This window comes from Conger conger, chromosome 1, assembly GCF_963514075.1.
Source record: "Conger conger chromosome 1, fConCon1.1, whole genome shotgun sequence".
Lineage (NCBI taxonomy): Eukaryota > Metazoa > Chordata > Actinopteri > Anguilliformes > Congridae > Conger > Conger conger.
The window spans coordinates 68,063,777-68,085,687 of record NC_083760.1 but is presented as its reverse complement, the minus strand read 5'-3'; the positions used below and the strand labels follow the sequence as shown (position 1 = coordinate 68,085,687).

Sequence of the window (21,911 nt, the reverse complement as noted above, 5' to 3'; positions counted from 1 at the left end):
TGCTGTCTCAGTGCGGGTTGTAAGCTTTCTCTTTTCTTTAAATTGACACAAAATAGTCTTCAGAAAACCGTAACCCACTGTTTATGGAAACATGCAGTTCTATTATATCTGTCTGTCAATCTCTCTGTCTGCCCATCTGACCGTCTATGTCTACATTTATTTGCTTGTGTTTTATGCTTTTATTGATCTGCCTTTCCGTTCATCCCGGCAGTGGTAAACTAAAGCACATGACCCATATGTTAGACCCATGAATGCATATGAATGTATAGGTCTGTGTGGGTCTGGAAAATGAAGCAGAGGACTTCCTGTATGGACTGCATAAAGAGACAGTTGTGGTTTTGGGTTGTCATTGCTGGCTCACCCCCTGAGCACGAGGTGGTCTCCATGGCTGCAGAAAGATCCACAACAGAAGGAGAGTGGAATGAGCAGGGGAACACAAAGAGTGATTTAATGTCAGAAAGAGCCCCCTTGTGCACTCACACACATCACACGCACACATGCACCCATGCGCAAACACACACACACACACACACACACATGCACATACACACACTGCCATTCTGACACTGACTGAAAGTAATGGGCTCAACAGATGGACTTGTGAAAAAGGGACCAGATCTGAGCAGGAATATGTTCTGTTAAGAGAGCAGAACCAGTGTGGAATGTGTCCAGTACTTTTAATGAAGCCCCCTCTTCTCTTCCTCTCTGTTACTCTTTCCAGCCCTGGGGCAGATCATGCTGTACGTGGATGGGATGAACGGAGTCATCGGTCACAACGAAACCATCCAGTGGCTTTACACGCTGATCGGATCCAAGGTACATCACCGAGAGCAGGCCGTCACATCACGTCCTGTTCTTTATTAGCCTCAGCGAGCCCACTGTGGTTACGTCGTACACCTCCACATATATTGGGTAACATATTTATACAGCTGGGTTCCCACTGGGGCTGGCTTGGTGAAACACTCAGTTCAGGAACACAACAGCATAAGCACTGCACTGGTGACAGGTCCAGAGCCCCCAGCACCGCTCCAGTGCTCATCCAGACACATCAGTGCCTGCATTTCACTGGCTTTGCACTACAGTACTGCTATCATAAACAGATGCTCTACTGTTGAATGAACACTCTACTGTGAATATCCGCTCTATTAATTTGTCTCCCCATTGGTGCAATTGGCAACAGCGGCAGGTGGAGCAGTCGGGTAACGAAGCTTGTAACCGCGCGGTTGCAGGGCTGACCGGCGCGGCTGTCGTACTTTCAAGCGGCCCTTCAACAGCTGTGTGAAGTGATAATGTGTAAAACATAAACTTTGTTAAGCACTGGGTAGGGAAGAATACATTTCCTGCTTCATTGTTCTTGGATGGTCACCTAACACCTCAATCGTACTGAATGGTCAAGGGGGGTTAGGAAGCCCATACTGAATGATCTGCTTTGCTGACAATGACCATTTGGTTTCCTTGGTCATATCATATGCATACAAAATAATGTGTATTCGTCTGCCTGTCACCCAATCAGGGACAACTACCTGTTGTATATGTGGCATAAAAGCTCATTCCTTTGTAACATGAGTTTGTAATTGAACTGCCTTGCTTTTACCCGGTATGTTTCATACTGTAATTAAAGACTATTTTTGCTATCTTAATACATTGTTGCTAACCTGAATATCGGACTACTAGTTTCACTTCACAAAGGACCAAATTCCTACAGCTGGGACAATGCAACGAAGGACAGTGAAATGTAACAGCACCAGCATTGCCTTTAGATTCAGTCGATTTTCCGGCAGTTGGCCAGTTTGTGACTCCTGTCTCTTCTCGATCAGTAAAACGATTGTTAAACAAGACTGTCAGGTCCAGACTCTCTCTGTCTGTCCTCCAGGATTCAGAGAGACTTTATATTGTTCAGTAAAGAAAAAGAGTCTTTTCATTGATCAGCACACTAAGCAAAATCTCTGCTGGTAATGCTGAGTGCGCATATTGCAACTATTGACAAATTCAAGTGCAATACACATCAGGAGTGGTTAAAGTCAGAACTGAGTTTTACTTGAGTTTTAAAATAGGGCAATTGTGTTAGAGTCAGTTTGTTCCATTGTTTGCAGTGGTACCTGTTTGCAGAGTTCAAAAATACTCAGGTTCTTGCCACAGCTCTAAAGTGTTTCTGTCCTGGATGTATTTAAAGTTTGCTTTTTTGATGGCTGTCTTGCTGCTTTTCACTGTGGTCGTACAGGACATTATAACAGCACATTAGGATACTGAAGGCTCATTTTTATTTTGTTCTTGCGGTTCCCTCACAGTTGCTATCCAACACTGAAGTCTGTGAAATCACAAAATCATTTGATATCCAGTCAAACAATTGTGATGCATTATTAATGCCACCTGTCCTGGGTCTATTCCTGCCTCTCGCCAATGCAGGCTGAGATATCACCAGCACCCCTTGACCCTGACAAGGAATAAGCGGGTTAGATATTAGATGTATGGATGGATTATTGATATCATTGATAGGACCACAACCTGTTACCGAGTGCCATCCCTTAGACCAGTATTCTCAATCATTTCTGTGACAAATTATCCTCATGGTGTCCCAATGGAAGGGCCAGTCCTGGCCCTCATCTAAGCTCTTGTTCTTTGGACAAAGCTAGCTGGACACTACTAGTGTAGTACTGCACAGTCACATTGAAGAGTAAGGCCAGTGTGTTTTGGTCAGGTTGGCTTAGTCTAATCCAAACAGAGCAATACCTGTTTAGAGAGAGAGTAACAGATACATTACACTCACATGGTGTTTGTAAATACAGATTTTCATCGGAATAACATTATTATTTAACATTATGCCTTTTGAAAGCACATTTTCAGAATAAATACTGAAAATCATGATGTTATGTATGTTTTGGTTTTGATGAAAAAAAGTTATTTATATAAGAAGGTTTTCTTTTTAATTATGATTAAAAAGGGATTTAACTATGATTAAAATTTTTGCTTCCAATTCAGAGTTCTGCCTTTTTAATATTTGACACCACAGAAATGTGGGAACACTTCCACACTGAGCTCGCTCTGTGAAACGGAGCTGCCCATTGGTCAGGCAGTGTGGTCATCAGTCCTCCTCCTCCTCCTGCCCCAATCCTTGAGGCAAAAGTCTCTCAGTACATTTCCTGCCCAAGCTGATTCCTCTCATCTCCACTCTCACTTCCTGTTTCCCCCGCTCTCTAAACATCCCCATGTGTGACACGCAGGGATGGTTTTGATCAGAGCGAAGCTGGAAATCCCTCTGTCTCACACAGGCTTTCGCTGGCCATCTCTCTTTATTCCCTGATGTGTCCTTCAGTGTACACTCATAGCAACTGTTTGAAACATTATTAATAAATCGATGAACACATAAACAAGAATATTAATACATCTGCAATTATATTGTACAATATATGTATGTTTTCATTAGATTCATGACATCAGGCATGGTATATTCCTAACTATGGGCTGCCTGTAGCGTAGTGGTTAAGGTACATGACTGGGATCCACAAATGTCGGTGGTTCGAATCCCCGTGTGGCCATTGGACCCTTGAGCAAGGCCCTTAACCCTGTCTCCTGCTTAGTCTAATCAACTGTGCGTCTCTCTGGATAAAAGCGTCTGCCCAATGCCATTAATGTAATGTAATACTTTTCCTTGAGGAAGAGACTAATCTGCAACACTCAAAGAACAGGAAATGCAATTACTATCCTCCATCACCATGTATTTTGCAGTCATTGTTTAACATCTTTGTTTAGAACTACTGATTATTGCATGCAGTGCTTCAAAGTGGCTTTAAAACATGTTGAAAATGTGGCTGTGAAGGCATCAGTTTTTTGTTTTGTTTGTTTATTGTTTTTTGGGAGGGGAGGGGTTGTCACGGCAAATGTGGAAGTCAAGGGTAACTCGATGTCCAGTATATTCAAGGTGCTACGTAGCAGCATTCAAAGTGCAACTGGTTACATTTAATACAGTTAGATAAATCATATACAGTACATGTATGGGGTATGGTAAGCATAAAGAACTTCCAAAAGGAATTCCGAATCCTGTTTGCCTAATTAAAGCAGACTGAAATGTATTTGGTGATGACACAAAAATGAGGCCCACTGCTATTTTCCTTGTTGAAATGCTCTTGGCCCTCGTCTGTTCAATAAGATGTGGTTCCTGCTGTCATCTGTCCTCATTGGAGTTCATTGAATGAACATTCTGTGTATACACAGCCCTGTATGAAATGTATGATTTGATTACAGTGGTAGTAGTATCTGATAAGGAAAGACATTTGCCAGGGCAGTTTCCTCCCTCTTTGGTGAACTCAGTGACTGTGCAGTCAGGGACGCTGATCTCACTTAAATCCTGTGCTCCAGACACAGAGCTCGGCCCTGTCACACTGATTTGTACCAAATGGAACACATTTCCTCACAGAAAATCCATACAACTTGAGTTATTGCAATGAGTGTGTGTGCAATTATGTTTGTGGGTTTCCTTCCCAGAAAGCATTTCTGGTAGCCTACGGTCCAAAAAGAGTTTTCAGTTGTAGAAGTACAGTTTTCATGCAGCATAGCACACCTTTAATATCACATACTGCAATGTCTGTGCTCCTCAGCGTCACCTACAGGCTGTTATATTTCTACAGTGTGTCGGCAGGGTCCGAGCAAAAGGGGGATTCTCAGAAAGCTGGATAGGGATGCCAGGACTGTAGAGTAGGAAGTAGCCATTGAGAAAAGTTTCAGCAGGGTCTGAACTTGATCTAGCTTTGTATTCATGCAAATATTTATTCAGATCCTCATTACCATGGGAAAAGGCTAGCACGTAAAAAAAAAAAAAAAAGTCCCAGTGTAAATGGGCATGTTACAGTAACAATCAGGCATATTCTATTGGACATTTGTATAAGGGTACAGGACCATGACTCCGGAGTTGGCAGTATTAAAAATTAGTCTGCGTACCATTCCAGTTCATGCTTTAATTAGACTGTCTGAATTTAATTTTGGTTTTCTGGAGTGGTGGTAATGAAGAGTCTCCTAGAACAATGGGCAAGAGATTAGATGCCAGGGCTGCCAGGAAGAGTGGCCCATTTCAATTTCACTTTCCCATGAGCCACACTGGCTCCTTATCAGAGCCTTCCACACTCCCAAAAGCAGGAACAAGTTATTTTGCGAAGACAGATGACTCATCCTGTACAAGATGGCAGAACGCTTATATAGTATTGGAAAAGTGTCTTGCTCTCTCACAGAGGCCTGAGATGGGGTAGTGCTTGTTATGTGGAAATGTGAATGGTTTCGATCCATCGCTGACACGGGAGATTGATCCTGCTCTGTTTATTCCCTCGCCACAGTTCCGTCTGGTGGTGAAGACGGCCCTGAAGTTGCTGCTGGTGTTTGTGGAGTACACGGAGCAGAACGCCCCCCTGCTGATCGATGCCATCAACGCCGTGGACACCAAGAGGAGTAAGAGACGCTCTTTGAACCGTCACAACCTGCAGCATTGACCGGGCTCCAGCGTGCGCTGTAGAAACTACGCGCAGCACTGGGCATAGAGGAACCCACTAACCGACAGCACTAACCGACCTTCAGTAACCATCGCAAATTTACACATGGGGTTGTAGAGATTGTGCTCTGTGTAGCTCCGCACCAGTCTTGCAGAATTAACTAACCGTGCTTTTAAATAACTTGACAAAATTCCACAAACCATGGAAAAGACAACATAGTCAGTTGTCCTACTTTGACATTCATAATCATTTCCATTATGCTGTATGGCGCCTCAATGCTCAACATCCGTGCATCTGTACATAGCCAAGCTGAACGGGCAAACTTTCCGAGAGGACGTATGCTCCTCTCATTGTATATGTCTTTGCCTTGCATATGGAAAGTTTATGCATGAAAAGTTTGCTGCCTGGGAAAAAATGGTTAACTGAATCAAATGTTCCTTTTAGACTGGTACTGGATTTAGACACAGAGGCATGGAGGACCCAGGTAAAGTTATGTACACAGAGCATTCCAGCTGCCTGGGTATGGAGCTGGACCACAGTTGCAGGGATTATACATCACATACAGTTGGACTCCTGTTACAAAGGAGCTGGAGGCATTTCAGGTTTTTCTGTGCTGCCCGTTCGCTGTGTATGCAAGTGCAGCTTATTGAAAAAGACTGTAAGTCTCTCCCGTGGTGAGAGATTGGGTTACGTGTGGGTCTAAAAGCTTTACATTGTGTTCTCTCCAGTGGGAGAAAGAACTGTTCTTCCTCCATTCTCCCTTGTTTTCGCATCTTTTTAATGTTGCATAAGGAGACAGTTCGATATCCCCGCTGTCAAATGGAGAGAGAAAGACAGGGGTAGAGAGTGTTGATGCTAACCGCAGTCTGCTCTTTTGGTTTAGGGAGAGACTGTTTGGGTACCTGCCTGCTGTATTCTGCCTCTTCTGTGTGGTGCTAATAGGCAGTTGATAAGTCTGTCTGTCTTCTATTTAGCAGCAAAGGTGCTCGGCTTGCCTGTGAAGTGTTGTCCCTTGTGACTGGGTTTTACAGTATGTGTGGGTCTGGGTGTGGTAGCTGGGTGAAGGATCATTCACAGTGTAATTACAGCCAGCTCTGGCATCTCATATTTTTCCTTGTGAAATGTGAAAATAAGGCCAAAAAGAAAATAAGATATAGGCAGGGGAGCTTCTTGAGTTATGACTCATCGTCATTTATCAAAATTTATCATGACCTATATCAGATGAGTGCAAACCATGGAAGCAAATTGATAATAGATTGGTTGATCTGTTTATTGGTTGATTGTTGATTGGTTGACTGACTGATTAACTGATTGACAGGCTGCAAACTGTGGTCAAATGCCATGGAGATCCTGGATGAGAAGGATGGAGTGGACACAGAGCTGCTGGTGTATGCGATGACCCTCATCAATAAGGTCAGTCACCTCTTTAGGCCTTCAGAAGAGGTCTGTCTGCTCTCACATCAGTTTTCTATTCACTTTAGCAGTGCTCAATCACTCAGTGCTTTTTACTTCACTCCTGCCGGATGGCTGTTGTGTTTCCCATAAAGGAAAAAATGAAAACATCGACTGAATGAGCTTTACCAAAGAACCACAACAGAGAAAGTACAATATTATAAGGAGAGAAAAGGAAAAACATATGCTTTAATGAATAACATTTTTCACTTGCCTTCTGCTTGACATCCTATCTATACTCCTTCACTCCCTCTTGTGTGCACTCCCTCTCTTTTCTCTCTCTCTCTGTTTCTTGCTCATATGAACACATGATTGCTTGACAGAAAATAAACATATGTGTTTCATACTTCCAAAGCATTGTAACAACGTTTGACAAGTCATTGACATGTCATTCCAATGCAATGGAACATTTAAGGTATGAACTGCTGGATAGGTTCTAGACCTGGAAGAGCCTCTCACTGACTAACTGCCTGACTTGTTGGCTAAATGAGTGGTTCCCATAGGAACCATGTGTTACCAGTAGTGGGTGAAATGTCCAGAAAATGGCCGTTGAACAGTGTCTGATCCCATTTATTCAACCTGGACAGACTCTGTCTGGGCTACCAGATCAGGACTCCTTCTATGACGTGGTGGACTGTCTGGAAGAGCAGGGGATCGAGGGTCTGGCCCAGAGACATCTGAACAGGAAGGGGACAGACCTGGACCTGGTGGAACAATTCAACATGTATGAGGTCAGTATGGCCATCTTCCATCTTCCCACAGTCTGCTGTGCTGCAGCCCATTGCAACACTGTACTTACTCTTTAAAAAGAAGGCTGTTTGTAGCCACTTTTCATTTTATCACAAACCACACCCAGACTTATACATATGAGATTTGCCAATGTTACAAGCACTGTATATGCTGCTCAATAAAAGACTGATTGCCATTGATTGTCTTTAACTTGCACAAATTAAGAACTATAGGACTGACTTCTGTCACTAGTCTTTGAAAGTGGAGTAAACATTTGAAAAGGTGACATGATGCATTCAACTGAATGGTCATTGTGAAGGCATCTCGAAATGTGAAAATACGTCAATGAAGGTGCTTCTGTGTGCTAATGTGTTGCGGTCTGTTTCTCCAGGCGACGCTGAGGCACGAGGACGGCGATGACGACGCCCAGCCGCCCGCGGGGTGCAAAGACCGGCGGCGCGCCAGCGTCGGGGGCGTCAGCAGCGAGAAGCGGGGCCTGGAGAGGAGGCGCAGCAGGAGACACTCTCTCCAGAAGGAGAGGCTCACCACCTCCGCCCCGGCCTCCCCCAGCAGCCCCCACTACCAGGGGCCCTCCGGAAACTTCCTGAACTTCGCCGGCCAGAGGATGGAGGACCTGAGCGAGAGGTGAGAGACTGAGGGAGATAGAGAGAGGGGGGCAGAAGATCGGCGGGGGGCAGGTAGGTGAGGAAGAGGCTGGAGAAAGAGGGAGGGAGCCTGGGATGTGGAAGGTTGATGGGGTGCTTGGGAGGGGAAGAGTGGGGGAGAGGACAGGGAAGGAGGGATATGGGAACAGAAGGAGTAGAAATATAGAGGGAAAGAGGGATGAGGTTGAGGAGGGAAAAAACCCTAATGAGCTTATTTGTTGTGACATGCTACTTTTAAAACAGATATTAGCGCTCTGTCGTATTTATATCACATCTGTAGTACTCGGTTTTCTTTTTTCTTTCTTTTGCTGGAAATATGTGAGAGAATGATCTTGAGCAGGCAAAATCCTGGTTTGCATTTAATTTTACTGGCATTTGGAGTCGGTGAAAATATCAACTTATTCAGATCATTGGAGCTGAATTTTGCCAAATATTGTTGTGGCATCCAGTTTGGTTAACAGATTCAGGCTCTGCGATTGAGGGCCTCTGTTCACTTGTAGATCAATCACATATGCAGCTCACATTCACCCCATCTTATGTCGAGTTATTTGGTTCTTGGGTAAGAGCTTGACTGAAGGTCTCACATTAATTGCCAATATGATGTCTATCATAACCAGTAAGCCAATGAAAGGAATTATGGGGTGTCAATAATCATATTCATAATCATAATCATATCCACCCGCTCTCTGCGCACTCTGTGACCCGTCCCATATCAGTTTTCGGGGGTTCTCAGGGTCCCCAGGAGGGGAGACAGAGGTGTGTGTGTGCCACCAGTTTTGCACCTTGGCCCATGTGAGTACCATGCAGAGATGCTCTATTCCTGCTGGGACTGGCATGGCTTTGCGTGACTATGATTGGGCATTTCTAAATTACGTGTAGAGAGTGAGTGTGAGAGAGAAAGTGTGAGAGAAAGTGTGTGTGTGCATGTTTGAAAACATAGCACATGCTAAAAATTAGCAGTGTATTATATTTTGTATGAATTAGCATGCAGTTCCATAGATATAAACAAAAGGACTAAATGGTGCTGATATGACTTTGCTTGATTTGTTGCCATTTAATGGTGGAAGAAGGTAGTGCTATTACTTTGGGGGACCTTAGGCAGTGAGATAGGGACCCTAACAGGTCCATGGCTGCTTCCTCCAATTATCTTCAGAGGAGTACTTACTGTAACATATCGATGGGCATGGCATTTCAAAGATGGAAACACTTGACTATATATCCCAGGTTCAAGCTAAAATAAATACATAGTAATTTAATTTTTTGCTCTGAGCCAGTGTCTACATTTACCCTCTCATGCAGAAACAGTAGACATAAATGATGTTGGCCTGGGTAATAAAATATGTTCTTCAGAATATAATGTGTTTCCAGCAAGGAAACTATGCTGTTGCCAGTGCTAACTTATGTTACAATGGTGAAAGATTAATCTGTTACAACTGGAGAAAGTGTGAACGCTGAACTTTCTCAACAGTACTGTAAAGAAAGAGCTGCAATTGCGAAGTGACACTTTGATTAATCTCTTTCCGTCTGCTGCCAGTTAGCTGTGTCACAGACACACAGGAAGTCCATGAATCCAAGCAGATATGAGCATACCACTGACAGACATTATGTATGCCATGAGAGAGAGTGCATGTGTGTGGCGGAAGGGTGTCTATGTAATGGAAATATCTTTCACTAACACAGCACTCACACCAGCAAATACTATACATGTTGTACCCTATTCTGTTTATAAAAATAATTTCCTTAAGTATGTTATGTATTCTGGTGTCTGCAAAGATATGGAGCGCATCTTTGTGTGTGAGTAGTGAAATCGGACAGCGTGCTAGTGTGTTTATTTGGGGTGGTTTTTAACATGGTGCCAACATCATACAAACAGAATTAGATCTGTTCCATTCATTCAGGGGAAGCTTGTGTACAAGCTGACAGATGCTGCATGGTCCATTTCTCCATAACACAGGAAGGAACAAAGTTGACCTGCATCTAGCCCATGACTTTCCATCAGTCAGAAATCATAAGAACAACATTGGTGCCTTTATTGTTTGCTAAGCTTTGCTTCATTACCCTTTTTCCGCTCTGTATTCTATCCTGCTGTTTCTGTTCTCTGTCCTTTTCCTATGGAGAATGACCTGGGCTTCTTGTTAGAATGGTTGTTTTATGCAGTTTTTTTTTTTTTAACCAAAAGTACCACCCAGTACCTTTTTCGCTTCACATCTTCTGGTCTTTATGAATGTTTACTCTTTGAAAATATATATTCATGTCATGGTAATAAAACTGACCATTTGATTCCTCTGCAGTAAAGTTACTTGGGGCAGAGGGTATACCTTTCTTAAGCCCCCACTCTCCCACTTGTGGAATGTTGGATTGAGGAAGTAGGATAGTTTATTTTGCTTCTTACCAAGCCAATCTCCTCAGGTAATACTGACTTATATAGCAGTAGAAACCGCACTTGTCAGTAAATGGTATGTGGGTTCCATGCAGTTTACTAAGCCCAACACACTGGCCTTCCTTATGTGAGTATTATGTCTCAGTGTTCAGAAGGGCAGTCTCTGAACTTAAACTCAAACTTTGCTGGCTGGCCCCAACCAACCAAGCATCATTCAGATGTTATGCCTTTCTTATCCAATCTGAGAATAATTTATCACTTGTCTTGTCAACTCTTTATTGCAGTTCTTTCAGTAAGCCGTGGTCCTACTGAAATTAAACACTTTACTTGAGAATACATTCTAAATACAGGTTGTCATTTTCTGCAAAAGAAATAGAATGTCAGTGTACAATCAGATGTAGATATTTGTCTAAAAACACATTACATGATTGCCGATAAGTTAATGCGTTGTATCATCTCTTGAATTAGTTTTGTACAGAGATTCCAGCACCAGTGTTTATAGTGGCATGGAGGCATTATATATGGGCGCTATTTCCCTCCCTGGTCTTTATGAAGAGTGCTGTGGAATAGGGGAAGTCTGCCCCCCCCATTGGAGCAATGTTTCTGGTTTCTGTTCAGACCAGGCCTGAAGTCTCAAAATAGCCTACGGCACATGGTCACCTGCATTCATTAAACCTTATAATTCATCAAATTATGTTGTTAGGGGGTGCAGATGGAACAAAAACCAGAAATATCTCTGGCACTCCAGAACCAGATTTGCCTACCCCCCTGCTGCAGGATTTTAAATAACCACAAGTAGTGGGTGTGAATGTGTCTATCCGCCACAACACTGTATGAGTTCGCAGTTTGATTCATTTGGTGAAAGCCAAAATTCCTTCATATTCTTATAGGAATATATTATATTTCATATTCTTTGAATAGCTCTTGTCCTTCACAGGATTGCAAAAATATCTTCCAACCATAGGGGGTGCCGTGCAGCTCAGTTATCCTAGCGACTGGCAGGCAGGGGTTTTCTCTTTCTATAGTATGAGTTTTATATACATAAACCCTATGTCCCGGGGCATGCTTATATCCATGGGGCCGCCTGTTTGCTGAGCTGTAAATTCTGGCACTGAGCAGTTGTGGGTAGAGCCCGGAGACAATTAGGAGTATTTATCCCAACGTAGCTTCAGATTGTTCCATCCAGATTGTGACCTTTCACATTTATTTATGTTACATCCATTATTTATGCTTGTAGCTGTGAAGACAGAACTGAAGTGCCTGACACTTGTGAAGTGCCTGACACTTTTCCGTATAGACGGAGTCAATCTCTCATGTGAGTGTTGGGTTTTGTCTTTCTAATCGATCGCGTCTGTGAACGCTGGTGTCCCACGGCACTGCGACGTGTGAACTGAGAAACACGATCAGCCCAGCGCGACACTGTCAGGGCTGACTGCGGCCCACCTGAAGTGTTGCTCATACGGCCAATGAAAGCTAACGAGAAGGCAGGGGTGCGGACAGCACAGAGGCTGACACAGCACATGCAGCCATGGCAAAGACTTCAGTTTTAGGTGATCGGTTTTGAAGTTAAGAGACAAGACCACACATTTTCATCAAGTTGGTTGCTTGTTTGGTAATATACCACCCTGGTTATTTTCTGTGGTAGAGAAAATGGATAAGAGTGCATTTCATTTCCAGTGAAAGCACAGTGCGTTTGTTGATGTAGTAACTTGCGACGACGGCGAATTGTTCCGAGGTCGGAAGACAACGTACAGATATTGTTGAGTCATGTGGCCTCTCTTTTAGGCAGCACTTAGCTACACATCATCGTCTATGGTTTGGATAAGAATCTTAGCAGATAATACAAAATAATGTGCTTTTAATGAGTGTCCATGATGGTAATGTTAAATACATACACACTATATAGAACGCACCCAGATTTCATTACATTGCAGTTCATTTAATGTTGGGTGATGAATGAAGTTAAGTTTTGCTCAATCTTTGTAAAAAGGGGTTTGACCAGTCCAGCCTTTGGCCTTTGGTCAAATTTTTACTGCGGAAAAAACACTTTCTTAAGGACATGACACTTTTCATTTATCCTGACTCCAAGCCTGAGTGCTCCAAGAGGACTATAATGGGCTATGGATAATTTATGTGTTTAAGTGTAATGTACAGTACTCAGTGCTCAGCTCAAGCAGATGTTGGATGCTTGTTTTTTAAGCCAGATTTCATTCCACCTGTGTAAATAGTGACTTTTGTCTCTGCTTTACTGCGTGTCTTTTTCTTTACCAAGATTGAGATTCAAGACAAACATATGATACTTCCACAATAACACAAATTGTACACATACAATTCCATCTAAGCCCAACAGTCAAGTATACATAAACCAAAATTTTCCAAGTGATGTGATGTGTCTCTCGGCACAGTAGAAGGCCATTATATTGTAAGGTACTGCAGTATGCAGCTTTCTGTGTACACACACTGAAATGTATTGTAAAGTAAATGTATTGAACAATATCACCAGTTGTTAGTTTAATGTACTGTATCTCTTCAGAAATTTGAGGTGTTACGTTAAGTTATGCACCAATGGTGTTACAATATCGGCCTCTTTTTACAGTGGAAAAAATGTTTCCAGGGAAACATCTAAATATTTGCTTTAACAACTGATATTTTGTATGTGGAGCAGTCTTAGTAACTAATAACCAAAGGCACGGTGCTTGAAAATGTGTTTTGCTGTGGGTAAATAATATTAGTCAAAGCTCTCTTACCAGGCCCTAATCAAAGCAAACGTGTGACACTTGTGAGATTTATTTTACACATTGTTCACATAGTGAACACCAGCTAATGAACAGATTTCAATCTGAGAAGCAGCTGGACTAAGACAGGAAATGTGTTCATTAAAAAAGACTAAACAGGCTAATGAAAAGTGTCTGTCTGTGGTGAAGTCTCAGTCACAGTCTTGATTTATTCTGACTCCACAAAAGTATCGTTTGCCTTCTCTGGTGATAGGGGAGTCACAGAGGAGTGAAGCCTACAGTCACTGTTAAAACCAAGTTAAAACCACGGCCGAAACAAAAGCCAGAAGAATCCAGGCTGATCTACCTTTAATATCCATTCCAGTGAAGGTTTATTTTTACGATTCCGGCCACTAGTACTCGGGGAATTTATGATGAATAGGGCTCAAGAGAAGAGGGGAAAGAAGTGTCCTCTTACTTTTTATTCCTCTTTTTTATCCCTGTGCATTATTTGTAGAAATTGCATGGCCTACCATCCCCCGCATAGTGAATGCACTCATTGAAGCCGTTTAAGGGAGGGGGGAAAGAGATTTGTGGAGGAGCCTTTCATCAGCTGAAAACAAAAACCAAATGTGTTTTTCTTTCATCCTAATTTATTGGGCCAGTTATTGGATTTGTAATGAGATGTCTCTTGGAAAATTACTCCCAAGATCTTGGCTCTTCTGGAAATCTGGAAACGTGATTTCAGTTTTGTTCTGGTCTGGGGTGTGGAGCGAAAACTAGTTTTGCAAAACTAATGTCACAGAACTCCTGCAGAGAAAATCAGGATCAGCCTGCTGGAAGCGGCTACATGTAACTTGTCATTGTGAGGGTTTGTCACTGTGAGCTGAATGAAAGGGGCACCATAATCAGGACTATTGAGGTCAGCTTTGGAAGGTAGCGGAGTGATCCTGCATAATGAGCGCATTAATGAACCACATGTATCTGACAGATGAAAGAGCCTTTTGTAACGAGCGAGTGAATGGTTAACGAGTTTGCATAATGACCCTGGTTTGTTTGGCATGTTACAGTGGCTCTTCTGAACCACTATGGATCTGGAGTACCCACCTACACTTTTAGACGCAGTGGGTATCTGGTGCCAGAGCACTCAGTGCATTTAAGCAGAGGTGAGGAAAGGATTAATTATTCAGCCAATCAAACAGGGGGCTTGATTAGGAGACCAGTATGAAAAAGCCATATTACAACCCCCTACTCTTATGACAAATTGTGTAATATGGACACCACTGTAGCAAAATATACTATATATACACCATTAACGCTATATAGAAATATGAAGGAAAATGTGCAAAGGATAAAGATATATCACTTATTGAACTGAGGTACATTTAAAGTCCAGCCAGGCTGATTGATATTGATTTGCTGAAAAGGGGAACGTCTCTGTCTGCATTGTGTCGCTTTTCTCCGTTCTCTCTTGTCTGCTGTTTGTTTTCACCATGTCTGTCCAATTTCTCTCTTCCTCTTCTCTCCTCCTTCCCATCCAACTCTTCCTTCCATCCCTCCCTCCTTCCTTCCCTCGGTCCCTCCCGTTTCGCCACAGAGAGGAGGAATATGAGGAGGAGGAGGGTGAGGAGGAGGAGGAGGAGGAGGAAGAAGAACAGCCAATCACAGAACCCAGTACAGAGGAGGAGTCCCTTAGACAGGGCACGCCCAGGTATTTTAGGAATACATATTTCTCCCAGGTGTTCCTAAACCCGTTCTCCTCTCTCACTCCAGTCGATAGTCACTCACCCCCTCCGCTTTACCTCTCCTGCAGCATATAATCTAGAGCATTCCTTTTGCTATAAAATAAATGTCCAGAGGGTAGTAAGCCTCTTGTGCACAAATTCCTGACCATAAATTTGTGTAATAACCAACATTAATACATGCATTTTTCAAGGCAGTTGTTAGTACATTTACGTTTGTTAAAATATCAACAGCTGTAAGGTAATTTAACATATGTTATTAGTTACATTAAAAGACATGCACAGCTAAAAAGGTTCTATCTTAGTATATAGATTTATATATTTACAGGATTTATATTTTATTGACTCGGCTGGATTATTGATGTAGGCTTTTGATGTCCTAAGAAAGCAGCCTATTATTTTATTACATTGTAAGAAGTGTCATGATGAGTTGATGTAGTATTGGTAATATGCAGACGTTCCTTTAATGTTAACTTGATTGATAACATCTGTGTCCTATCTTTTATAGTTTACTCTCAAATTAACGTAGTTGAAAATTGGTTTTACAAAGTAAATAAAACTGAGGCATTGTGGGAGTTGTATTCAAATTACTTTTGGTTTTAGACATAATACTACACTCAAAGTACATTAGCAGTAATGTTCTGCATAGTGTCCAAAGTCCATCTTTGGGACCATCTGGTACAAATACTTTTGTTTTAGAGTCAACATGTAGCTATAGCCAGACTGAAGGTATTGAATAAGGGGCAGGAAAGCTCAAAGAACGAGACATCCCCCCACCCCCCACCGCCCTTTCCTCTCCATGTGGTGTGAGATGGATGCTGTGGGCTTCCTTAAGTGTGTGTTGTTTCTTTCCAAGGAGCCTGGCTTAAAGGTGAAACACCAGTTTGTTCACATTTGATTACAGTATTGTGTATCACAGAAATGGTATAAGGTGTTTTTTCGTGCATCACACAAACCCCCTTATGTTGGCTCACATTCAAGTGATAATTGGGCATGATTACATTAAATGGAGAGGTGAGGGACAACATGAAAGAAAGCCTTTGGACATTTTAATCCCGGTTAAAATACGTGGCCCGTGATTACATTACCCCCATCCCTTCATTTAGTGATCACATGACAGTATCAGCAGTATTCCTGTGTGTGTGCCTACCATTCTGCTTTCCTCTGCTGTCAGACATGTCTTGACTGTGTCCTTTCTCTCTGTCTGCATCCATTCACTGCTCGCTTTATTTCATTACCTTCTCCCTCCCCTTTATCCTTCCATCCTTCCTTCTGTCTTCACTTATTCCAACTAATCCCTCCATTTCAGTGAGGGAAAGCACACGCCTCCCTCGGTAGCTGTAGAGAAGGCCAGTAGCTTGTGCCTGCCCTGTAAGTGTGTGGTCAGCGTCACCCCCAATGCCACTGCTATGGAGAAAGCTGAGGAAAGTGAGCCAGAGGAGCCTCCCTGCACAGCCCCCATGTGCACCCTTTCCCCCGATTCCGCCCTCCACCCCGCGTCCCCCCAGCCCTCTGTCCTGGCCTCCCTCCTCGCCCAGCGGAAGTCCGCCGTCACGGTCCCCGCCTCCTCCGCCCCCTCGCCCTGCTCTCGCGCCGGCTCCTCCTCCCGCGGCTCTTCCGTAATCACCACCCCCTCCTCCTCCCCCACCGCCGAGCGCCTGCCCTACCTCCCCCACTCCCCCTTCCACCTCTTCTCCTACGACTTCGACGAGGACCAGGCGCCTGCCCGGGAGGGCGAGAAGGGCGAGGCGGGCGAGACGGGCCTCAGGTAGAGCGCCGGAGCCCCAAATCTGGCACCATAAGAACCCTTTACGTGCAGTGATGTCATCACCTTCAACAGTGTCTGTTTCTCCACGTGTGGTTGGGTGGGGTTGTTCACACGGTGTACTAATGAAAACGACAATAACAAGCGCCCTTGAAGATCAAAAATAGATGTCAGTGTGAGGTAACTGTTAGCTCAGTCATAGTATCAAGGCTTGATAGTGATACTGTGGTCTCTCATGTTTTTCTCTCAAACAGGGATGGTCTTGCCATCAGCAGTAGAACATAGTAACAGAAGTGCCTTCTCTCGCCAGCTCCAGGCTGGGAAAGCTTTTATCAAGTCTGGATTTTTCCCGGTTTATTGTTCACCTGCCTCTCATTGCGGCAGGGCACAGCTGTTGCGCGAATAATGATTTATAAATACATACTGTGAACCATAAACTCTTTTATATTTTGGTTACCCATGAAAGTATCCATAAAAATACATGAAATCAAACCAGAGAATATCACTACAAGACAGTGTTGCCTCAGCACCCATCCCCCCCTGTCCCTTTGATTTGTGTAAGGTTGACCTGCAGTGGGAAAGTGCCAAGGCCAGCTGTGTACACTGTCACAGGCAGTCTGTGTTCTCACAAATTATGTTGTACCACAGACAGACGGATACACATCCCTCTCATAATTCCTCTAAGCAACACATTTGATTTCAGACACAAATCAGTTGAGTCTCGATTTATCCTCTCCTTTTGTTGCCTTCTTTCAATTTTTCAACAGAGGTTGAAGGGGGGTCATTGTACAGCATCTCTAATGGTGTTTCCACATACATTATTTCTGATGTATGGCTGTTTTATCAAGCACTGGTTTGTGTGATATAGAGACAGTTTTTCTTTCTTTTGGCCTGAGTATGTAGTTCACTTGATAATAAGAGTCTTGTCAGCTCTTTATGTGGCGTTATACCTTGACTAGAAACTTCTGCAATGCACCTCCTTCATCAGGAATGTGTACACAGCAGGAAGAGTGTACGTTTTACTCAACACTTGTGTTTATGTCCTTATTCAGAAGTCACCTGTGATTTTTGAGAAAACTCCCTGGTGAAAAAATGTCTCAAGCTGGTTTTGAAGCAGCTGGTAGCTGGCATTTCAAGCTGGATCCAGCTTCATAGCTGGATTTTACACCAGGGCTGTGAACAAATGCAGCAGTTGTGCATGCTATTACTGCGCTACTCCATTTCTCTCTTCCAGTATACAAGGGTGTAGGTGGTGTGAATCCCTGCCATACATCATTGCTTGGACTGGCTTAGGGAGGGCACTTAGGAACTAGTACACCATGGATATTGATAATGAGTTAGGATAATAGTGAGTTGGTGCTTGACTTCACTTTTCTCCATCTTAATCTTTTAACTTCTCTCCCTCTCATTGCCTGATGCCATCATGTCCTTGTCTGTATGTAAGAGCTTATGCAGCTCTTTTGATTCTGAATCCAAACCTCACCCTTCATGCATGCCTAACCTAACCTGGTTTTTTTCCCCACTTCCTGTTTCTGTCTCGTTCTTGCAGTCAGGCAGATGCTCTCTCAAACAGCTCCTACTCTCCGTATTCGCCCCGAATGTCTCGTAGCTCCACCAGGTAAGGCCCATTCGGCGTGGAAGTCGCAGCCAACACTGACGTGCGGGTCTGGTTTCCACACACCTGGTTATCACGTCATCTTGAAAGAGTACTAATGAGGAACTAGAAAGAGTCTAATGAAGTCACAACCATTTCCTCAAGATCTATATACTGTACGTAAACAGAGAAAGGTTCAACATAATTTAATACTCTTCCCGATGATCAAAAAACTTAAAGAGAAATGACAACTTTAAATACATGGCTTGATTAGGTTTTTTAGAATGCGGCAGAATGCGGGTTCTTGAATAACATGGGTGGGTCTATGACGCTCGTTCAAAGAAGAAAGAAGCAGAGTGTTTTGATTTCGGTTCTGTCCACATGGTTATTGGGAGCACATGTTAGCACCTCTCAGCATGGCTCTCATGGAGCGCCGCGCCACCGGCTCCGCTCGCTTCACGTTTGTCCGTTTGCTGCAGTCTCAGTCTATCTGTGAACAAGTCTCTTCATCCGTATCCAGTCAGCGCAGCTTGTGCACGTTCGTGACCTCTGCGCTGTGCATGCGGCACTGAACGGGGCTTCCATTTCTCATGCGCACCGTGCAGCCGACGGGGGAGCGCAGGAATCCCAGCTGTTTGGACGGCGATCACAGATTCCGCAGAGCCCAGAAAACAGGCAGCAGCCCTGGCGCTGTTTAGATCAAGGTCAGCACGTGATTAGAAACACGACGGGAATCACAAACTCAAAAACAATGAGATGGCTTTAAGGCAGGCGGACGGCCAACGCAGGCGGCCTGGAACCAGGACGGTGTTTTAGCTCCTCTGAAACACCCCCGCGGGTAAAGTGACCTTGCCACCAGCGAGGGACCTTGGCGACCAGCGTGGCTTCGGGATGAGTTCACTGGCTCTCTCACAGGCTGCCTTTGTCCCAGGCTGAGTGGGGCACGGGGGCAGGTGGCTCCTGTATCAGCGGGGGTGAGAAAAGCGGTGCGCAGTGACGTCAGTGCACACCCTGCCCCTGGCTTCCATGACCTCAGCACTTTCGGCAACCTCTCAGCGCTACTCTTCCTGCTCGGTTTATTTTTATGTGTCGATGGTTACTCTCAAGGCTGCCTGTGTCAGCTGCTCTGCTCGACAAACGATTGAAGGGAATAACAATGTGTCACAACCACACTTCTTAGTACTTGTCTTTATTTAGTCTTTGTGATACAAGCTCAGTCTCGGTTTTCTGCTGTAGCACTAAACAAAGTTTTATTAGGGGTGCCCGATATGGAAATTCTGAGGCAAGAAAAATATTTAATTGCCCATATTGGCTGACACCGATAATCCCTGTTTTGCATTACGGCACAAACGCATACTGAAACCACATTTGCACATTTGTGGAAGACGTGGATGAGCACAGATGTCAACTCATGAAGTAAAAACTTTGTGAGCATAACATTTCCATTTACAGCACCAGTGGCACTTCAGATACAATATATGCGGCAGAGATGAGACGTATCTTGCATCTTCATATCGGGCATAATCTTAAAATTAGCGGTTAATACCAATGAAGTATTTCTTAAAGATATGATTCGTAATTACAGGTGCAACCCTAATTTTATTGTTCATACCTACATTTTATTCAGCCGGAGCATATTTATTGACAATGGAAAGATGTTACTGAGGAAGTTGACTTTTCCTCTCTTCTCCTGTCCCCTCTTCTTTCTCCCCCTCTCGTTAGGAATGGTGGACTGGGGAGCCCCTACCCTGGAAGGTCCTACGCCACACTCAGTGCCCCCGCCACTCCCAACAATCGCTATGGCAACCCAGTCTCACCATCAGCAGAACGAAAGACGGACAGGTGAGCGGCCGCCGTGTGCATGTGTGTGTGAGCGTGTGTGAGCGCGTACGCACAGATGTGTGTTTACCTCAGACGGCCCGTAGGGGCTGAGCAGATGACATTGATTTCAGAAAGCAGCCCTGCGCTGCTTATGAAGAGGGAATGTTGGTTCTGCGGATGAACTCTGTAAGACTGATGAATCCTGGCGATGCTGAGAATCCGCGTGACATTTCTTTGGAAACGGAACCCCTCTCCTGTCCTGCGAGGAAGTGAACTAGGAATGGGACAGTAGAGGATGAAATTCATCTTGACAGTGCAAAGATAGACTGAGAGATTAAAAAAAGAATGTGCTATAGCCCGTCAGTACTTTGGGATTTGTGTCTGTAGTCTGACAATTTGCCGACACTTTTAATATTTTTCTTTCCATTGTGCGTGATATTGGCAATGCGCAGATGTACAGCAGACACATTTTATCCAGTAGTTTACCGGTTAAATCAGTTAAAGTAGCCATAAACTAACTATGCAACCCATAACATTCTCCAGCAATTCAGAGAAGAGACAGATAAAAAAGACTGATTGATAACATAGGTGAGGTGCTGAAAATAACAGGGTTTTACGATAAAAAGAGGCATCGTGTCTCTCTCTGAATTAATCAATTACAGTGCTTCTCAAGGGAAGCATGATCACTTTGGGTTCAGGCCACTGTCCACCATTTTAATTGGCATTAAATGTTGAGTCTCAGATGATATGCACAACACACAATGATATAGTTTATATCTGCAAAATAAAAAGTAGTCACTGCTTTATGCATTAGAATCCACATAATATTATGTTACGAGCTTTTTTCAAATCCCAGGAAGTGAGTAGTCTATCCAACAGACACAGATCCCTTCTCCACAGTCCTCACCATCCTCTCACAAACCCTCACAAAGATTTCTGGATCCTCAAACAAGAAACTCCAAGTTCTGGTTGCCCTTGTAAGAAAATAGTTAGGGAAAGGGGTGTGAAGCAAAAACTGTAAATAATTAGTGTTCTTTATTAATTATTTATTCTTCAGAAGGGCTTCCAGTTCACACAGCACAAAGATGTACACTCAGTGAGCAATTCATTAGGTAGACCTGTAAACCAGCTTGTTAATCCATCCATCCATCCATTATCTTAACCCGCTTATCCTGAACAGGGTCGCAGGGGGGCTGGAGCCTATCCCAGCATACATTGGGCGAAAGGCAGGAATACACCCTGGACAGGTCGCCAGTCCATCGCAGGGCACACACACCATTCACTCACACACTCATACCTATGGGCAATTTAGACTCTCCAATCAGCCTAACCTGCATGTCTTTGGACTGTGGGAGGAAACCGGAGTACCCGGCGGAAACCCACGCAGACACGGGGAGAACATGCAAACTCCGCACAGAGAGGCCCCGGCCGACGGGGATTCGAACCCAGGACCTCCTTGCTGTGAGGCGGCAGTGCTACCCACTGCACCATCCGTGCCGCCCCCAGCTTGTTAATGCAAATATTTAATCGGCCGATCATGGCAGCAACTAAATGCATAAAAGAATGCAGACG

The 21,911-nt window shown here is 43.9% G+C and overlaps 1 protein-coding gene across 3 annotated transcripts in view; it reads left to right on the top strand.

The window, feature by feature from the left end:
- Positions 1–21,911, top strand: part of fhod3b (formin homology 2 domain containing 3b) — a 166,599-nt gene that overhangs the window by 111,190 nt on the left and 33,498 nt on the right. For 2 of the 3 annotated variants that reach the window (XM_061245143.1, XM_061245132.1), the window contains exons 6-12: positions 722–816; positions 5,325–5,436; positions 6,796–6,890; positions 7,517–7,660; positions 8,050–8,303; positions 18,474–18,542; positions 20,241–20,360. In XM_061245143.1, the coding sequence (XP_061101127.1) occupies positions 722–816; positions 5,325–5,436; positions 6,796–6,890; positions 7,517–7,660; positions 8,050–8,303; positions 18,474–18,542; positions 20,241–20,360 (889 nt within the window). The remainder of the gene's footprint in view (positions 1–721; positions 817–5,324; positions 5,437–6,795; positions 6,891–7,516; positions 7,661–8,049; positions 8,304–18,473; positions 18,543–20,240; positions 20,361–21,911) is intronic. The other variant, XM_061245151.1, reaches the window with a different exon arrangement.